The sequence below is a fragment of the Sapajus apella genome, unplaced genomic scaffold (genome assembly GCF_009761245.1).
Source record: "Sapajus apella isolate SASKATOON/1434 unplaced genomic scaffold, GSC_monkey_1.0 scaffold226, whole genome shotgun sequence".
Lineage (NCBI taxonomy): Eukaryota > Metazoa > Chordata > Mammalia > Primates > Cebidae > Sapajus > Sapajus apella.
The window spans coordinates 169,264-187,342 of record NW_022437166.1 but is presented as its reverse complement, the minus strand read 5'-3'; the positions used below and the strand labels follow the sequence as shown (position 1 = coordinate 187,342).

At 40.7% G+C, this 18,079-nt stretch overlaps 1 protein-coding gene and 1 pseudogene across 1 annotated transcript in view; one reads left to right on the top strand and one right to left on the bottom strand.

The window, feature by feature from the left end:
* Window positions 1–18,079, bottom strand: part of LOC116544661 — a 383,530-nt pseudogene that overhangs the window by 219,281 nt on the left and 146,170 nt on the right.
* LOC116544668 (zinc finger protein 724-like) overlaps window positions 4,093–18,079 on the top strand; it is a 133,887-nt gene continuing 119,900 nt past the window's right edge. The window contains 2 exon segments of the mRNA XM_032271205.1: window positions 4,093–4,113; window positions 4,591–4,713. Of these exon segments, the coding sequence (XP_032127096.1) occupies window positions 4,093–4,113; window positions 4,591–4,713 (144 nt within the window).

Below are 18,079 nucleotides of genomic sequence, written 5' to 3'. Positions count from 1 at the left end.
TGAGCCACCGCGCCCGGCTTCTTTGTCTTAACTTTGTATAACCTGATGACAATGTGCTTAGGTGAAGATATTTTTGCAATGAATTTCCCAGGTGTTCTTTGCGCTTCTTGTATTTGCATGTCTAGGTCACTAACAAGGCCAGAGAAGTTTTCCTTGATTATTCCCTGAAATATGTTTTTCAACCTTTTGGAATTGTCTTCTTCTCGGTAATACCAATTATTCTTAGGTTTGGTCATTTAATATAATTCCAGACTTTTTGGAAGCTTTGTTCATATTTTCTTTTTTTTATTTTATTTTTTATTTTACTATCTCCAGTAATGGGTATAAGCATTGTTCATATTTTCTTATTCTTTCTTTGTTATCTTCGTTGGATTTGGTTAATGGAAATACCCTGTCTTTGAGCTCTGAATTTCTTTCTTCAACTTGTTAGCTTGTATTGCTGAGATTCTTTCAGAGCATCTTGCATTTGTAAAAGTGTGTCCAAAATTTCCTGAATTTTTTATTGTTTTTTCTTAAAGCTATCTATTTTGTTGAATATTTTTCTCTTCACTTATTGTATGATTTTTTAGATTTTCTTACCTTAGGCTTTGCCTTTCTCTGGTCCCTCCTTGATTAGCTTAGTAATTAACCTCCTGAATTCTTTTTTCAGATAAATTAGGGATTTCTTTTTTGTCTGGATCCATTGCAGGTGAACTAGTGTGTTTTCTAGGGGGATGTTGACAAAACTTGTTTTCTCATACTGTCAGCTTTGTTTTTCTGGTTGTTTCTCATTTGAGTATGCTCTGTCAGAGGGAAGGTCTAGGACCTAAAGCTGTTCAGATTTTTTGTCCCACGGGGTGTTCCCTTGATGTAGTACTCTCCCCCTTTTCCTGTGGATGTGGCTTCCTGTGAGCCAAACTGCAGTGATTGGTTGTTGGTTGTCTCTCTTCTGGGTCTAGTCCCCAGGGTCTTCCCAGCTCTAGGCTGTTACTCGGGGATGTCTGCACAGAGTCCTGTGATGTGAACCATTTATGGGTCTCTCAGCCATGGATAACAGTGCCTGTTACGGTGAAGGTGGCTAAGGGTGCAATGGACTCCATGGGGGTCCTTAGCTTTGTTGGTGTAATGGTTTATTTTTGTGCTGATTGACCTCCTGCCAGGAGATAGTGCTTTCCAGAAAGCATCAGCTGTAGTAGTGTGGAGAGGAACCAGCAGTGGGTGGGGCCTTAGGACTCCCAAGATTATATGTCCTTTGTCTTCCACTACCCGGGTGGCTAGGGAAGGACCATTGGTTGGTGGGGGCTTCTAGGTGTGTCTGAGTTTAGATTCTCCTCGGGTGGGTCTTGCTGCTGCTGCTGTGGGGAATGGGGGTGAGATTCCTAGGAGTTGTGTACCTAGGAGGATTATGGCTGTCTCTGCTGAGTCATTCAGGTATCAGGGAAGTGGGGGAAAGCTGGCAGTCACAGACCTCACTCAGCTTCCATGCAAACCAAAGGGTTGGTCTCACTCCCACTATGCCCCCACAGCAACCTCTAGACTGTTTCCAGGTGGAGGGCAAGTTGGGCTTGAAAATTGCCCAAGGCCGCGCTGGCTCACGCCTATAATCCCAGCACTTTGGGAGGACAAGGCGGGTGGATCACGAGGTCAAGAGATCGAGACCATCCTGATCAACACGGTGAAACCCCGTCTCTACTAAAACTACAAAAAAATTAGCTGGGCATGGTGGCGCGTGCCTGTAATCCCAGCTACTCAGGAGGCTGAGGCAGGAGAATTGCCTGAACCCAGGAGGCGGAGGCGGAGGTTGCGGTGAGCCGAGATCGTGCCATTGCACTCCAGCCTGGGTAACAAGAGCGAAACTCCATCTCAAAAAAAAAAAAAAGAAAAGAAAATTGCCCAAGGCTTTCTGCTTCTCAGTTGGGAAGGAAAAGGGCTCTTTGTCTTCCCGGCCTGTAAAGTCTGCAAGCCAGATTTATGCCTTCCCCAGAGTTCTGGCCAGGAAGCTTCTCGCCTCGTTCAAATTGTTATGAAGTTCAGCTAAGGGAAGGGCTTCTCCCTTTGGAGTTTTACCCCCTTCTTCTCTGTCCTCCCTCTTAATGGATCCCTCAGGTGCCAGGCAGGAATGGGCCATTTGCGGATTCAGCGAGCTCTCAGGGCCTCCCTGCTGTCTCTTCCACTCTTCTATTTCACTCAGCCTGGCTCTCTAACTTGACTCAGCTCCAGGTAGTCAGGAACTTCTCCCACAAACAGACTTTCAGCTTCTGCAGTAGGGGTGCGTGTTCTCCCTTTCCCACTTTTGCAGTTGGGGCACTCATAGTATTTGGGGTGCCTTCCAGGTCCTGCGGGAGTAGTTTGATTTCTTCAGAGTGTCTGTCCTGCTGCCTTTAAAGACGCATTCTCAAGATGAAGGTGGTGATTTGTTCAGATAATCTCTCCTGAGAAATAATCAGAGAAGAGAGAAAAAATGGTTGATTCTCAGATAAGTGTGTCCCAGGTCAAAACTGTGTCCATATTTTCTTCTAACATGGAACGTGTTTAAAATTGCAATCATTTATAGTTCAACTTCTGATGCTTTTGCCTAAGATGATTTCAACTACTTTTTTCCTTTTATTCTCATGACAGTGAAAGGACTTTTTTTTTTTTTTTTTTTAATTTTGAGACAGAGTTTCACTCTTGTTGCCCAGGCTGGAGTGCAATGGCATGATCTCAGCTCACGACAACTTTTGCCTCCCGGTTTCAAACGATTCTTCTGCCTCAGCCTCCTGAGTAGCTGGGATTACAGGCATGCACCACCACACCTGGCTAATTTTGTATTTTTAGCAGAAATGGGGTTTCCTCCATGTTGGTCAGGCTGGTCTTGAACTCCCGACCTTAAGTGATTTGCCTGCCTCAGCCTCCCAAAGTGCTGAGATTACTGGCATGAGCCACCATGCCCAGCTAAGACCTCTTTAAGATAATTCTCCCCTATATATCAGAGCCTTAGCTTTATTATCTCCATGCAGACTTCTTCTGTATCACAATACTCACCTTGAATTCATACCCTGAAATATTGAAAGTATTCCCTTTGTTTACAGATCAGCCTGGGCAGGTGGGGATATAAAACATTCTTATTGGAGATGGTGCTGGGTCCTCAGTATCAGTGAGGAGAAAAGTACATCGTTTAGGTTCCATCTGAATGCCCCATCAGCTCTGTGAAGAATGTAATTTTTTAACGTGCACTTAAAAAGGGTAGAATTAATAGCTGGGAATAATTTAGAATGATATGTAAAGGAATTCAAAGAAATATGCCTTCTAGAATTCTGAGAGCGTATTTAAATACACTATTAGAAATTACAAAACATGGGCAACATATGTTGCTTGAAATTTACATAAAACACATTGTTTATGATTAGATTCATATTACGATTTACATTTTTTGGCCAGTAATCTCACAGAAGTCATGCTGCATACTTCTATATGTATCAGCACCTGATACCAACCTGTTCTATTAATTTTATTTACTTTGTTAACATGTTTTCTGAAGGATTTCTTCACTATAAAGTTACTTTTTTTTAAGACAGGTTTTCACCATGTTGGTCAGGCTGGTCTTGAACTCCCGACCTCAGGTGATCCACCCGCCTTGGCCTCCAAAGTGCTTGGATTACAGGTATGAGCCACCACACCCGGCCTTAAAGTTACTTTTTTTTTTTAATCACATTTAATCTGTAAGCTCCTTTGTCACACTAAGTGTCAGCTACCAACCCAAGCTGAGATCTGATGGGAGTGTGTGGCCAAATGGTGGGTTGCTGGGAAAACACTCGAGGAATTGCGGGCAGTTTTGCATGTCCACCTGTCTGTGTATTCCTTACACACAATTACGACTCAGAGCCAAGTATGAGCTTCCACAACCAGGTTACATGATGAGCAGAATTGTGCACCTGCACTCCAAGCTCACTGAGTCATGCTGAAGCAGACGTTTACCTCAACCCGTTCTTAACCACAGCACATCCGTTTGTCTTACATGTCTTTTCTTAATAGTTTCTCTTTGTTTATACCTTGCTTTGGAAAATGAAGGCTGTCATCTTTGTTTACCGGTCACATACACTGGGATAAAACCCAGGTTCTATCACTTACTAGATGTTTTACAAAGTATTTTTCGTAAGCTAGAATCATTGACATCGTTCGTGGGTTTGCTAGCAGGGGAGTAACTCACGTCTCATCCAAGATCTCTTGAATTGGAATACATATTTTAACAAAATCTCCAGTTGATTGATGGAACGTTAAAATGTGAGCGGTACCTTCTGACTTACTGTGACTTCTCCATATGAGAACTGTACTCAACTTACTCTGTGTAATGTAAATATAGCACTCAAAACTATACACTTGTGTTTATGCCTAATTTTATGCTGTATCTTTCAGAAAACTATAGTACCTACTCTGGCTTTGTGATTCTTACTTCATCCTCTTTCCTCATAATGAGGGAATATGTTAGATAATCTTTCTCTGTTAAACGGTATTTTATTGGATAATTCCAGTCACCCATGTAAAACAGAGCCAGCTCTTTTAACTCTCAAACACCTAGAGTAAAATTAACAGTTCTGCCCATGGCCACTTGGGGTGTTTGGGTTTTTTTAGGCAGTCTTATCATTCATGACTGTGGCCATAGAATTCTCTCAGGAGAAGTGGGAATGTCTGAATCCTGCTCAGTGAAATTTGTATAGAGGCGCAATGTTAGAGAACTACAGAAACCTGCTCTTGGTGAGAATAAATTTTCCCCAGATTTCCTAATATACCCTAAGGCTTCTATTTTCTCCCTTTGTTGAATGATTTTGGGAGTTTTTGCTATGCATAAATTATTTTTAGATCAATATTTTTAAGGAAAACTTGAAGGGTTATTTGAACAGAAAAGAAAATCTTTAGCTCACGCCTGTAATCCCAGCACTTTGGGAGGCCGAGGCGGGCGGATCACGAGGTCAAGAGATCGAGACCATCCTGGCCAACACGGTGAAACCCCGTCTCTACTAAAAATACAAAAAAATTAGCCGGGCGTGGTGGCATGTGCCTGTGGTCCCAGCTATTCGGGAGGCTGAGGCGGAAGAATCGCTTGAACCCAGGAGGCGGAGGTTGCAATGAGCAAGACTCCATCTCAATAAAAAAAACAAAAAGAGAAAAAAAATCTTCAAGATGTTTTATCTAAACGGGAACCTTCCCTTTCTTGAGCTAATCTGTATCCTTCACTCTAGATTAATAATAATCCTAGAAATTCAACGGCATTAAATATTGTTGCCCAAATATTAAAATCCAATATCTGGCACCAATTTTAAATTCAATAGTATTGAATAATAGAGGTAAGGACCCAGAAATGTGAAATATGTTCTAAATATTCTAAAAGTTCTGCCAGAAAACAGTATTTTGAAATTAACTTTCTTGATTCTTTCCTAATTCTCTGTCCTCTCTACTGAACATAGTACTAGGTTGATAACCGGAGAATCCCAGCAAGTCATGTTACTTTTCTCTAACAAAACAGGCCTTGCTCTCTCTCACCCTGATCTGATCTGCTTTGAGCAAATAAAAGAGCCCTGGACTGTGAAGAGACATGAGACAGTAATCAAACACTCAGGTAGGTAAGCATGAATGAAGCAGATAACACAAGATGAGAGGTACAAAGGTCAAAAAGAATTCCAGAGCTGGCCGGGCACAGTGGCTAATGCCTGTAATCCTAGCACTTGGGGAGGCCAAGGTGGGTGGATCACCTGAGGTCAGGAGTTCAAGACCAGCCTGGCCATCATGGTGAAACCCCATCTTTAAAAAAAAAAAAAAAAAATTCCAGACCTTAAAAGGTGGTATGGGATGTTCTCCTTCAGTGAAAAGGTTTTCTAAAAAAGCCATTTTTTTTCTTTACTCTCAAATAGGAGCATTTTTTTGTCACTCTACCTTTGAATTCTCTAAGGACTCTACTTCCTATTCAGTGATACTCCTTTGAGGGTACCATGAGAGCTAATGTCCTCTATGGCTTATAAGGTACTGCATGATATGCCTGCTCTTCCATTGATTCAGGGATATATAAGAATATCTCTTAGTATTTTTCAGAAACTACATGTTAGATCATTTCTTGAACTCCCAGCCTCAGGTGATCCGCCCGCCACGGCCTCCAAAGTGCTTGGATTACAGGCATGAGCCACCACGCACAGCCAGATCATTTCTTAAGCGGTCTTTACCCATCACGTCTGAAATGTGTGAGAGAAGTGATGATATTAAGATTTGTTTCAGAAATCTCAGGAATATCAATGACACATGTTACTTATTTCTCTCTCTTTTTTGTTTATATTAGCAGTCCTAACATTTGAAGTGATAGCTCATGATTGTTTTCATTTGCAATTGCCTGTTGGTAGGTGATATTGAGCACCTTTTTTTTTTTTTTTTTTTTGAGACGGAGTTTCGCTCTTGTTACCCAGGCTGGAGTGCAATGGCGCGATCTCGGCTCACCGCAACCTCCGCCTCCTGGGTTCAGGCAATTCTCCTGCCTCAGCCTCCTGAGTAGCTGGGATTACAGGCACGCACCACCATGCCCAGCTAATTTTTTGTATTTTTAGTAGAGTTGGGGTTTCATCATGTTGACCAGGATGGTCTCGATCTCTTGACCTCGTGATACCCGCCTCGGCGTCCCAAAGTGCTGGAATTATAGGCGTGAGCCACCGCGCCCGGCCAAGCACTTTTTTATATACCTGTTGGTCACTTGTATATATTTGTTGGCAAAATATTTTTTCAGCCTGTTGACTGTTTTTCAGATGGATTATAATTGTTATTCTTTTACTTGCCTTTGCTTTGAATTTCCTATATATTTTAAATCTTAAGCTTTTCTTGTATATATGGTTTGCTGCTGTGAGCATACAATAAACATGCCAGTATAGGTATCATTTTCATATAGTAAACTATTTTTTCCTTGGGTAGATACCCAATAATGAGATCTCTGAATCAAATGGTAGTTGTATTTTAGTTGAGATTGAGCATTTTTTTCATATGCATGTTGGCTATTTGTATGTCTTTATTGAAAAATGCTTAGTAATGTTATTTGCCCACTTTTCAATGAGATTCATAATTATCATGATGATATTTTAGAGTTATTTGTAAATTCTGAACATCACTTCCATGTTGGCACATAGTTTGCAAATATGTTCTTTTATTCTGTAGGTTTCCTGCCCTGTTGATGATGATGATGATGATGATGATGATGATTTTGCTGTGCCAAAACTTTTTAGTTTGAGTCTCATATATCTATATAATAATTTATAATAGTTTTCTTTGTCATGTCTTTGGCTAGCTTTGGTATCAGGATGATACTGACCTGAGAGTGACTTAGAATTTCATTATCCTCAATTTTTGAGAAGAGTTTCAGGAGGATGATTATTCTTGGTACATTTGGTAGAATTTGGCTTTGCATTTATCTACTCATGAGCTTTTCTTTGTCATGACATTTTTTCTTTTTTTTTTTTTTTTTTTTTTTTGAGACGGAGTTTCACTCTTGTTACCCAGGCTGGAGTGCAATGGCCTGATCTCGGCTTACCGCAACCTCCGCCTCCTGGGTTCAGGCAATTCTCCTGCCTCAGCCTCCTGAGTAGCTAGGATTACAGGCACACGCCACCATGCCCAGCTGAATTTTTGTATTTTTTAGTAGAGACGGGGTTTCACCATTTTGACCAGGATGGTCTCGATCTCTTGACCTCGTGATCCACCCGCCTCGGCCTCCCAAAGTGCTGGGATTACAGGCGTGAGCCACCGGGCCCGGCTGTCATGACATTTTTTATGATAAACTCAATGATGGTACTCATTAGTTTGTTCAGGTACTCTGTTTCTTCCTGTCTCTATCTTTGGAGGTTGTATGTTTCTGTGAATTTGTTCATTCTTTCTAAGTTTTCAGGTTTGGGAGTGTCTAGTTGTTTATAATCCTTTCTTATGATCTTTTGTGTTACTGCTGTATCCATTGTAATGTCTATTCTTTCATTTCTGATTCTGTTTATTTAGATCTCTCTTCTGTTTGTGGTTCCTCTAGGTAGCAATTTATCAATTTTGTCTTTTTGAAAAACCAACTCTTGATTCTGTTGATTATTTTTATGATGTTTGGTCTTTATTTCATTTAGTCCTGTTCTGATTTTTTTTTTTTTGAGACGGAGTTTCGCTCTTGTTACCCAGGCTGGAGTGCAATGGCGCGATCTCGGCTCACCGCAACCTCCGCCTCCCGGGTTCAGGCAATTCTGCCTCAGCCTCCTGAGTAGCTGGGATTACAGGCACGCGCCACCATGCCCAGCTCATTTTTTGTAGTTTTAGTAGAGACGGGGTTTCACCGTGTTGACCAGGATGGTCTCGATCTCTTGACCTCGTGATCCACCCGCCTCAGCCTCCCAAAGTGCTGGGATTACAGGCGTGAGCCACCGCACCCGGCTGTTCTGATTTTTGTTATTTTTTTCTTCTTCTAACTTGGAACTTGGTTTGCTATTAATTTTCCAGTTCCTTGAAGTGTGATGCCAGGTCTTTAATATGTAAGCTTTCTACTTTGTTGATGGAGGCATTTAGGCTATAAACTGCCTTCTTAGTACTATATTTGCTGTATCTCACAGGTTTTATTGGATTGTGTTTCTATCTTCATCTTCTTTCCCAAAAATTTTTAATTTTTATCTTAATTTTTTTTTTTAAAGTTGGGATTTCTCCATGATGGCCAGCCTGGTCTTGAACTCCTGACCTCAGGTGATCCACCCACCTCGGCCTCCCAAAGTGCTAAGATTACAGGTGTGAGCCACTGCGCCTGGCAATTTTTTAAATATATATATAGGTTTTAGAAGCAGGCAACAGGGTGCTAGCAAATGCTCCATTTCCAAAACAGAAGATAAGCGTGGGGCAGCCAGCTTCCTCCTGTGCTGTGTAAATGTTCACACCTGGTCCAGCCAATCTTTGGGCCCTATGTAAATCAGACACCACCTCCTGAAAGCCAATCTGTAAAACTCAGTGTGCTTCACTGCGGGCTGGAAGTCCAACTCGGGGGACCCACTCTTTCTCAGGAGAGAGAGCTATTTTTCTTTCACTGTCTTTTACCGATTAAATCTCTGCTCCTAAACCAACTTTTTATGTGTCCATGTACTCTATTTCTTTGGCATGAGATGACAAACCTCGGGTATTTACACCAGAGTAATGACACTGCTTCATTATGTTAAAAAATAATTTATTTGTTAAAATTGCTATATTAAGAAATACAGCACATTTCAGAGGCCACTGATGCTCAGTGCAAAAACTGCCATATACAAATATGACATCAAATTATACTTCCAGTAATGATATTAGAAAGCTCTTGTTTCCCTACACTTACCATTTATAAATAGTATAATAGAACGTGTCATTTTAAGAAATATTTCCCATTTTGGTATGTGAAAAACTGGCATCTCATTATATTAACATGCATTTTAGTAACTATTCAGGTAACATGGTTTTATATATGTTTAGTGTACTACTTTTTGAATTGCCTAGTCATGTCTTCTGCTTATTTTGCTATTGAATTATTTAATTTTTACTAATTTATATAAGCTTTTGTTCTCATTATAGTAATCATTTGTCCAAAATTATTTTACATATATCTCCATTCAGCTCCCAGTTGAATGGAATCCATCTTTAATGTTTTTGAGAGAAAAAGAACTTCTTCCCTTCTAAAGATGTCTACTCTTTAAAGAGTTTCAGTAAGTACCAATTAGTAAAACACGATTAGGAAATTTTAAACATTGTCTAAGTGAATTAGATTTGTGGAAAAATAAATGTTCTCACCTTTCCATTATTTCTTAACCATGTATAGGAAGGCAGATCATACATTCTGGGCTGAAAATTCTCTTTTTAAAAAGGGAAAATGGCCCGGGCGCAGTGGCTCAAGCCTGTAATCCCAGCACTTTGGGAGGCCGAGGCGGGTGGATCACGAGGTCAAGAGATCGAGACCATCCTGGTCAACACGGTGAAACCCCGTCTCTACTAAAAATACAAAAACATTAGCTGGGCATGGTGGCGCGTGCCTGTAATCCCAGCTACTCAGGAGGCTGAGGCAGGAGAATTGCCTGAACCCAGGAGGCAGAGGTTGCGGTGAGCCGAGATCGCGCCATTGCACTCCAGCCTGGGTAACAAGAGCGAAACTCTTTCTTTCCAAAAAAAAAAAAAAAAAAAGGGAAAATGTATTCTATCAAAGAGGGTACCAAATTCCAGCTTTGTACTGCACTTTGCTGAACACGTTGTCATTTTTCAAGCTTAAACTTTCCAAAAGGTTAGCAGTATTCTCTCTAAAACACAGAGCTGCTCATATTATGACCCTGCTCCAAGACATTTGATGGCTCATAACAGCCTACACATCCATGTTTCTAAGGCCAACATCTCTTATCATCCCAACTCTACACAACAGTCCCAAACTATATTCTCCTGTCACACTCCACTTCTTGTCCTACCCTGTTCTCAGATACGCCCCACACTTTTATACTTCAAGTCCTGTACTTGAACTGCTTTTTTTTGCCTCAGTATACATTTATCCTTTCCCACATTCTTCTCCTCCAATTTTCACTGCAATTTCTCACTTGCCGGTTCTCCACTTGTTCTTTCTGGTTGTGAGTCACTGGCGAATTTTAGAACTGGAACCATATTACATCCATCTTTGCAGTTCCAGAGCCTGGTACCAGGTGTAGGTGTCAAGAAATGGTTCCCAATGCAGGCTAGCTGATAGTGATATTCAACAGATGAGACAAAAAAAGGAGCCAAAATACTGATATACTAGTCCAGATTGCTATCCACTATTATTTTGCTGAAACTCTCGCAATGTCATGAGAAAAATAACAACGATAATAATAATACTAATAGTAAACACGGAAGATAAGTCAGTTAAAATTCAGCTGGTAGCATGCATGACTTCAATTCTCTATTATTAGTTTCAAAACTATCCTTATCCACAGATAGGAAGAAACAGAAAACAGACCCTCAATGTAAGATCTGTCAATTTCATAACTTGCTTAGGCACCCTGATAAAAGAAACTAGGCACACTGGAGACCCCATCTCAAACACAGTTAAAGGAGACAGAAGGTCTTCCTCTCACTTTCCTCCAGTACATGTGGCTCCTCCTACTTCTTACAAAACAACAAAGAAATAATACCTTCCAGAGTGTATGTATTACGCTTGATCTTGGACAAATTTCTAGATTAGATTAGCCATCAGCAATTCAATTGTTGCCCTTACTTAGCTCATATCACATGTTATGAACCCCTTAATATCACCCCAATGCAAAGTCTGAGGCAAAACCTTGAATTTCTACATTATGTAAAATAACAATAACCTATTATTTCGTAAAACAATAGACCTGTTCTCAAGGCATTGGCCCTACCCAAAGCAAAACTAAATTTCCCAAACACTTATGAGTATACTATTTCAAATCTCTTCAAAAGTAGGCTTCATATGAGTCCTTGAACAGGGCTCAGTGCATTCAGTGAAGTTAAAGAAGGCTTCAAGAGATGGGAGCCCCCCACTGCCTACCACACAGGACCAGCAGAATGGTAAGAGTCTATGCACACTCTTTTCCTTTTCTAGAATATCTCCCGCCACATGAAAGACCACCTCCCTTCCACATGCTGTCTTTTTCAATGAGAGGATGGTTAAAATTTCATCCTTGGTAGGATTTGTTCAAGGTTTCACTTTACCACTGGGTCTCAGTCTGCCAGCATTCTGCTTTAGTGCCTTGTTGAACTCCCCTATTTAAGGGTACACAAGTCCCAGTAAGTCAGTTCATGTACTAACACAACCTCTGCAAGCCCCTCACTCCACAAAACACCAGTCTCCATTCCTGACCATCACAGAAGAGAAGGTCTAACTTATGTGGTCAAATATTAGCTAAAAAAAGCTGTTCAATAGGTGAGTTGTAATTTGTTTCTGAAAAGCAGAACCCTGTCCTGACATACTTCCTTTGGTGTCCCCGTCTTTCCCTTGATATGCCTGATAGGGAGAGTTCTGCTTACAGGAAAGTTTTACTTAGTATTTGTTTAGTGAATGGGTCATGTCTATGGTGGGTAGTCTGGCAGTGGTCAGAAGCACAGCCCTAGGGACAAACTTAATATTTTGAGTTCTAGTAGCTGGTTGTTTCTCTGGGTCTCTTATTTCCTCATCTGAATCCTGAGGGTAATAATTACATCTACATTCCTCTGTCAAAGAATTGTGATGAATGAAAAAGATCATGCATAAAAAATTTAGGATGCTGATAGCCAGTGCTCAATAATTGTTAGATCTTATGACTCCTGCTCCTGCTGCTATCATGCTGAGTGTGTTTCTCTAAAAAAAAAAAAAAAACAAAACAAAAAGGCTAACAGCGAACAAAGGGTGAAAATTAAAGTACACCTTTCTATTGTTTACTTTTCAAACTAGAATCCTATGGATTAATAGGTCTACCCACAGGTAGAAGAGCAACAGAAATACTTAACTTTTGGTTTACCTGATTTAATGCAAATACAGGCAAAGCTGGCTAAGAAATGATTTACACCAAAGTTTGTCTGCAACTTGAATGTTGTAAATTAAACTTATTTAAAAGTACTCTAGACAGATTCATTTGTAATATAAGCATGTCATAGTTTCTGGTGTTTAGGACTGGATTTTTGTTTCTTTAGTTTTCTGAAGAGACACAAGAGACAGCTGTAGCTACTATCAGACTTCCTAGAGACAAGCTGGCCAAATGAGTCCTTACAAAATTCCATTTACTGTAATGATAATAATGAAATACATAATAATCTCTAAACATAAGCATTTGATTAGTGTTGGCCTGGCGCAGTGGCTCAGGCCTGTAATCCCAACACTTTAGAGGCTGACGTGGGAGGATGATGAGGGCAAGAGATTGAGACCATCCTGGCTATCACTGTGAATCCCCGTTTCTACTGAAAATACAAAAATTAGCCAGGTGTGATGGCACGCACCTGTAGTCTCATCTACTTGGGAGGCTGAGGAAGAAGAATCACTTGAACCCGGGAGGTGGAGGTTGCAGTGAGCCGAGATCGTGCCACTGCACTCCAGCCTGGGCGTCAGAGTAAGACTGCCTCAAAAAAAAAAAAAAAAAAAAATTGAGCAGTGTTAACCACTCTACTTTCCCAATACACTGTTACTTTTCCCTTTTTCTTAAGGTAACACAAAACACATGACCACACACCTACTCTCCAGAAAAGGGGAACAAAGGCACAAAGGAAGCTTCAAAACACACAGACCATCATGTTCACCACATCTACATCTAGAGCTGCTAAAAAAAAAAAAAGCAGGGCGCGGTGATACCTGTCCATAGTCCCAGCTACTCAGGAGGCTGAGGTGGGAGGATCGCTTGAGCCCTTGAGTTCTGGGCTGGAGTGCGCTATGCCGATCGGGTGTCCCCACTAAGTTCAGCATCAATATGGTGATCTCCTGGAAGTAGGGGACCACCAGGTTGCCTAAGAAGAGGTGAACCAGCCCAGGTCGGAAAAAGGAGCAGGTCAAAACTCCCGTGCTGATCAGTAGTGGGACCGCGCCTGTGAATAGCCACTGCACTCCAGCCTGGGCAACATAGCGAGACTCTGTCTCTTTTTTTAATTAAAAAAAAAGGGAGCAAAACCAATGAGAAACTGAGAAGATAAGTGACTACCCTGTTTTCAGCACTTAATGTCACACTAAGAACAAACATGCACACAAAATCTCTCATTCTAAGGCAGGGCATCCACATTCCTGAAGAAACAGTAATTTGACAGCATATATCCTGATCTCACATGCTTAGCAAAATAACACTGGCTTTGGGCATTCAAAGAATGGGCATATTACAGACACCCTTGAGACACATCACATGGCCTGGCTTACCCAGTACAATTTTTTTTTTTTTTTTTTTGAGACAGAGTTTCGCTCTTGTTACCCAGGTTGGAGTGCCATGGCATGATCTCGGCTCACTGCAACCTCCACCTGCCGGGTTCAAGAAATTCTCCTGCCTCAGCCTCCTGAGTAGCTGGGACTACAGGTGTGTGCCACCATGCCCAGCTAATTTTTTGTATTTTTAGTAGAGACCGGGTTTCACCATGTTGACCAGGATGGGCTCGATCTCTTGACCTCGTGATCCACCCGCCTCGGCCTCCCAAAGTGCTGGGATTACAGGCGTGAGCCACCACGCCCGGCCCAATACAATGTTTAATTTCTCTGAAGTAAACTCAGATTTCCAACATGTATTTCTTTATTAACTTATTTCATTAATTTCCTCAGGGACTTCACTGAAAATATATTCAACTTTTATTCACATAATCTGACCCCAATAGATGATCTAACATTCAGAAGACAGCCATATATAAGACATGTCCATACCCCAAAGCATACAAAACTCAACACATCAGGGCCTTCAGGAAGCAGCACTATATCAGTGCAAATACACAGATATTTAAGAAAAAAAATACAACACACAATAGACAGCATGTGTGGTCACCACTATCTAGCACTCTCCAACGTGAGTAACTTATCAAAAAGTGGCTTTATATATTCTTGTTACCACAAATTGTTTCTCAACATACTATTGATTCCAATTTTGGATATTCACAACAAGGTAATTATCTGGTAAGATATATTTATAACTAACTTGTAATTAGACTTTTTAATGCACACTTATGCTTGGGTCGCTGTGAGGCAAAAGACACTGTTATTTGTAGAGTACCTTAAGGTTTATGTTTCCAAAAAACATAACTAAGCTTAGTTTTAAAAGTATTTTTCCCAGCATCTCTTCAAGCTATTTGAATTTTTTTTTTTAATTTTTTTTTTAAGAGACAGGGTTTCACCATGTTGTCCAGGATGGTCTCAAACCCCTGACCTCAAGCAATCCACCCACCTCGCCCTCCCAAAGTGCTGGGATTACAGGCGTGAGCCAACAGGTCCAGCCAGCTATTTCAATTTTTAAAAGTGAGGGTTAGAAATAACTTTTTAAAGTTTTTTTTTTAAGTTTATCTGATCCAATGCAGAAATGAAATAAAGTGTGGCATCTGCCCTAATGATATTTATGGTTGTGGTGATGCAGAAATATCCATGCTCCCAAGCAAGAGATGAAAAATCATGTTCTCTCCAAAATGGGGAAACCAGTGCTACCTGGGATCCAAAGGGATGTTCAGGTTACATCTGTCAGGATGGATTAAGTAAGAGAGAACCATCTTTGGAGCACAGTGGGGCTTACCTGAGATTTTGACGAGTCATGTGGATGACATCAGAGGCAAGCGTTACCGAAAATGAGAGTCCCAATAAGACTTCCATGTGAGATGGTTTTAGAAGATGGTGGCCCAACTCACACAGAAGATGACAGCTGTGCAGTCAAGTGGGGCAGATATTTTTTCTCAGGAGCAGGAATCTTAATGTAGGAGATGGCCTCTTGCTGAGTAGTTGAAGCATGTCCTGATGGAACTTTCTGGGGGTCAGATTGCACACTGTCTCCCTGAGTTGCATAAAGCACAGAACAGCATGCCTACACTCCAGCTTCTAGTGTGTACCAGCTCAGCAGAAAACACATCACTAAGTTTGTTTCAAAAATACTTTGTTTGCCATTTAAAAAAAACATGCACCAATACCGTAGAAACCCAGGGACTGCCTAAGGGTAGGTAACAAGTCTGACTTCCCCAGAAGTATTTAAATGCGGGCTAGACAAACACTCTGTGGAAATAGGTTTCACTCTTTGTGAAAGGGGTACAATAAATCTTTTTCTTTGGCACTGACAGATCTAATGACAATCTTAGCATACAGTAGATAAACAGCCACGTCTGTTTACTAAATAAATTTTGTTTTCAAAGATTACTGGTGAAGAAAAATATTGATATATCTCTAAGACATTAAAGATATCACAAGGCACTTATGTTCTTTACGGGGTTTCACTTAAGAAACGAGTTGAAAAATCTGGCCATGAAAGGAGCTCTGATGCCCCTGAGTAGAACTACTCTGAACTACTCTGCTGGACTTAAGCCATCCTGAGAGTCCTAGCTGAGTTCCTACCCAAAGTGTCTCCTCGTGAATCCTATGCTTACAGTCAAACAGATAAAGGATCACTAAATCAAACATAAACTTTAACATTCTTAAAATTTAGGTGTACGTCTCATGGGAAAATCATTCAAAAACTCAGGCCATCTACAAGAAATCTTTCCTTTGCATTTTAGTATCAATAAATTAAAAGGAAAGAAGAAAAATATAAAGAAAAGCCATTTAATTATTTTCATAGGTAAGACCATAACATTGGTTTATTAGTTATGTAAGTACTTTTTATGCTTCATTCATGCCAGGTAAATAATTTTTAACCAACTAAAACACATTTCAAGTAGAGAACATAACTTTTTTTTTTTTTTTTTAAAGATGGGGTTTCACCATGATGTCCAGGCTGGTCTTGAACTCCTGACCTCAGGTGATCCACCCACCTCGGCTTCCTAAAGTGCTAGGATTACAGGCGTGAGCCACTGCGCCCGGCGAACATAACTCTTTAAATGGTAGGAAACATGCCCTGTCCATATACGTTGCTTAATCCAGCATTTCAGTCTCAGTGAGGCACCATCATTTACCCAACTGTAAAATCCACGATCAGGAAATCATCTATCCCTTCCCCACAGCATCACATCAGCAAGTCTCTCTTGCCTCTGAAACCGCTATCACGTCCATCTGAGCTCCCATCTCTACTGCTACTATGTTTCAGGCCACTGCTGCTTTTCAGAGTTTTCAAAAACTAGCCTAACTGATCTTCTCCCAGACAGAAAGCCAATCATCATTTCCTTCTCCCAGGTCTATTTACTACTATGGGTAAAAATTGCCCTTAGCATGCGCATCTCACCGCACGACTTTTTGCCCCAACACTTTTCACAGCTTTCCGGAGTTTTTACAAGCCTGCCGTAGCCCCTATCTCCTTCATTATTTCTGTCATTTATCTCATGCAGTGTCTTTTCTTCCAAACGTACTTCTCCCACTCCCTGGACACATCCACCTTTTCAACCTCGGCTTCTGTACCGGTTGTTCTCGAAAGCGTTCTTTTTCCTCCTGTCACCCATCCTTCAGATATTAGCTCAAACGTGACTTCCACAGGATGCTTTCCTTGACTTGCAATCCAGCATCCTTCATTCCTCTTCCATACACAAAAGCCAAACTTTCCTTCATGGGTTCTTGCCATACTTTACTTTGAGCAATTAACACTGGAATAAGTGACCTGTTCATGGCTGGATGAGTGTCTTTGAATGTGATCTATCCTTTTTGAGATTAGCAACTGTCTGTTTTTGCTATACCAGTAGACTTGGTGGTAAAGACAGAACCTTCACAAGCAGATATTTATGGAATAAATAAAAATTTGTAAATGTAAAAAAAAATCATAAGAATGCTAAATTTGGTTGTGAAAAACTCTTTTCTAAAAGGAAGCTAAATCTGATACAGAATTGTACTTGGCAAAATTAAGTTGTGAAACCTTAATAAGCTTTTGAACGCACAAATCATTCCTAGAAAACTTATTTTCATAATTTAAATACAAATCAAATTCAATGAAACAGAAATTAAGCCTCCTTTAATTTACTCTTGATTTAACTTTTAAGTAGAATATTTGAACCAAATACATAGAGATTCAACCACAGAAAACTAAAAAAAATAACAGAACCAGATACATACAGATCTAACTAACCAAAACACAGAAAACCTGGTTGAGATGTTAGTTGAGGTGGGAGAATTGCTTGAACCCAAGAGGTGGAGGTGGTAGTGAGCCAAGCTTGTGCCCCTGCACTCCAGCCTGGGCAACAGAGCAAGACACCATCTCAAAAAAAAAAAAAAATTAACATGCAGTTGTTCGTGAGCACCAACTATGCAATTATGCTAGGTACAAGAGATGGAAAAAATATTCTTGAGGGGGGAGAAACTTGTTAACAGATAAATTACAGCAGACAGACTTGATAGATGGGGATAAAAGTTGTTAGTAGGCCGGGCGCGGTGGCTCACGCCTGTAATCCCAGCACTTTGGGAGGCCGAGGCGGGTGGATCACGAGGTCAAGAGATCGAGACCATCCTGGTCAACATGGTGAAACCCCGTCTCTACTAAAAATACAAAAAATCAGCTGGGCATGGTGGTGCGTGCCTGTA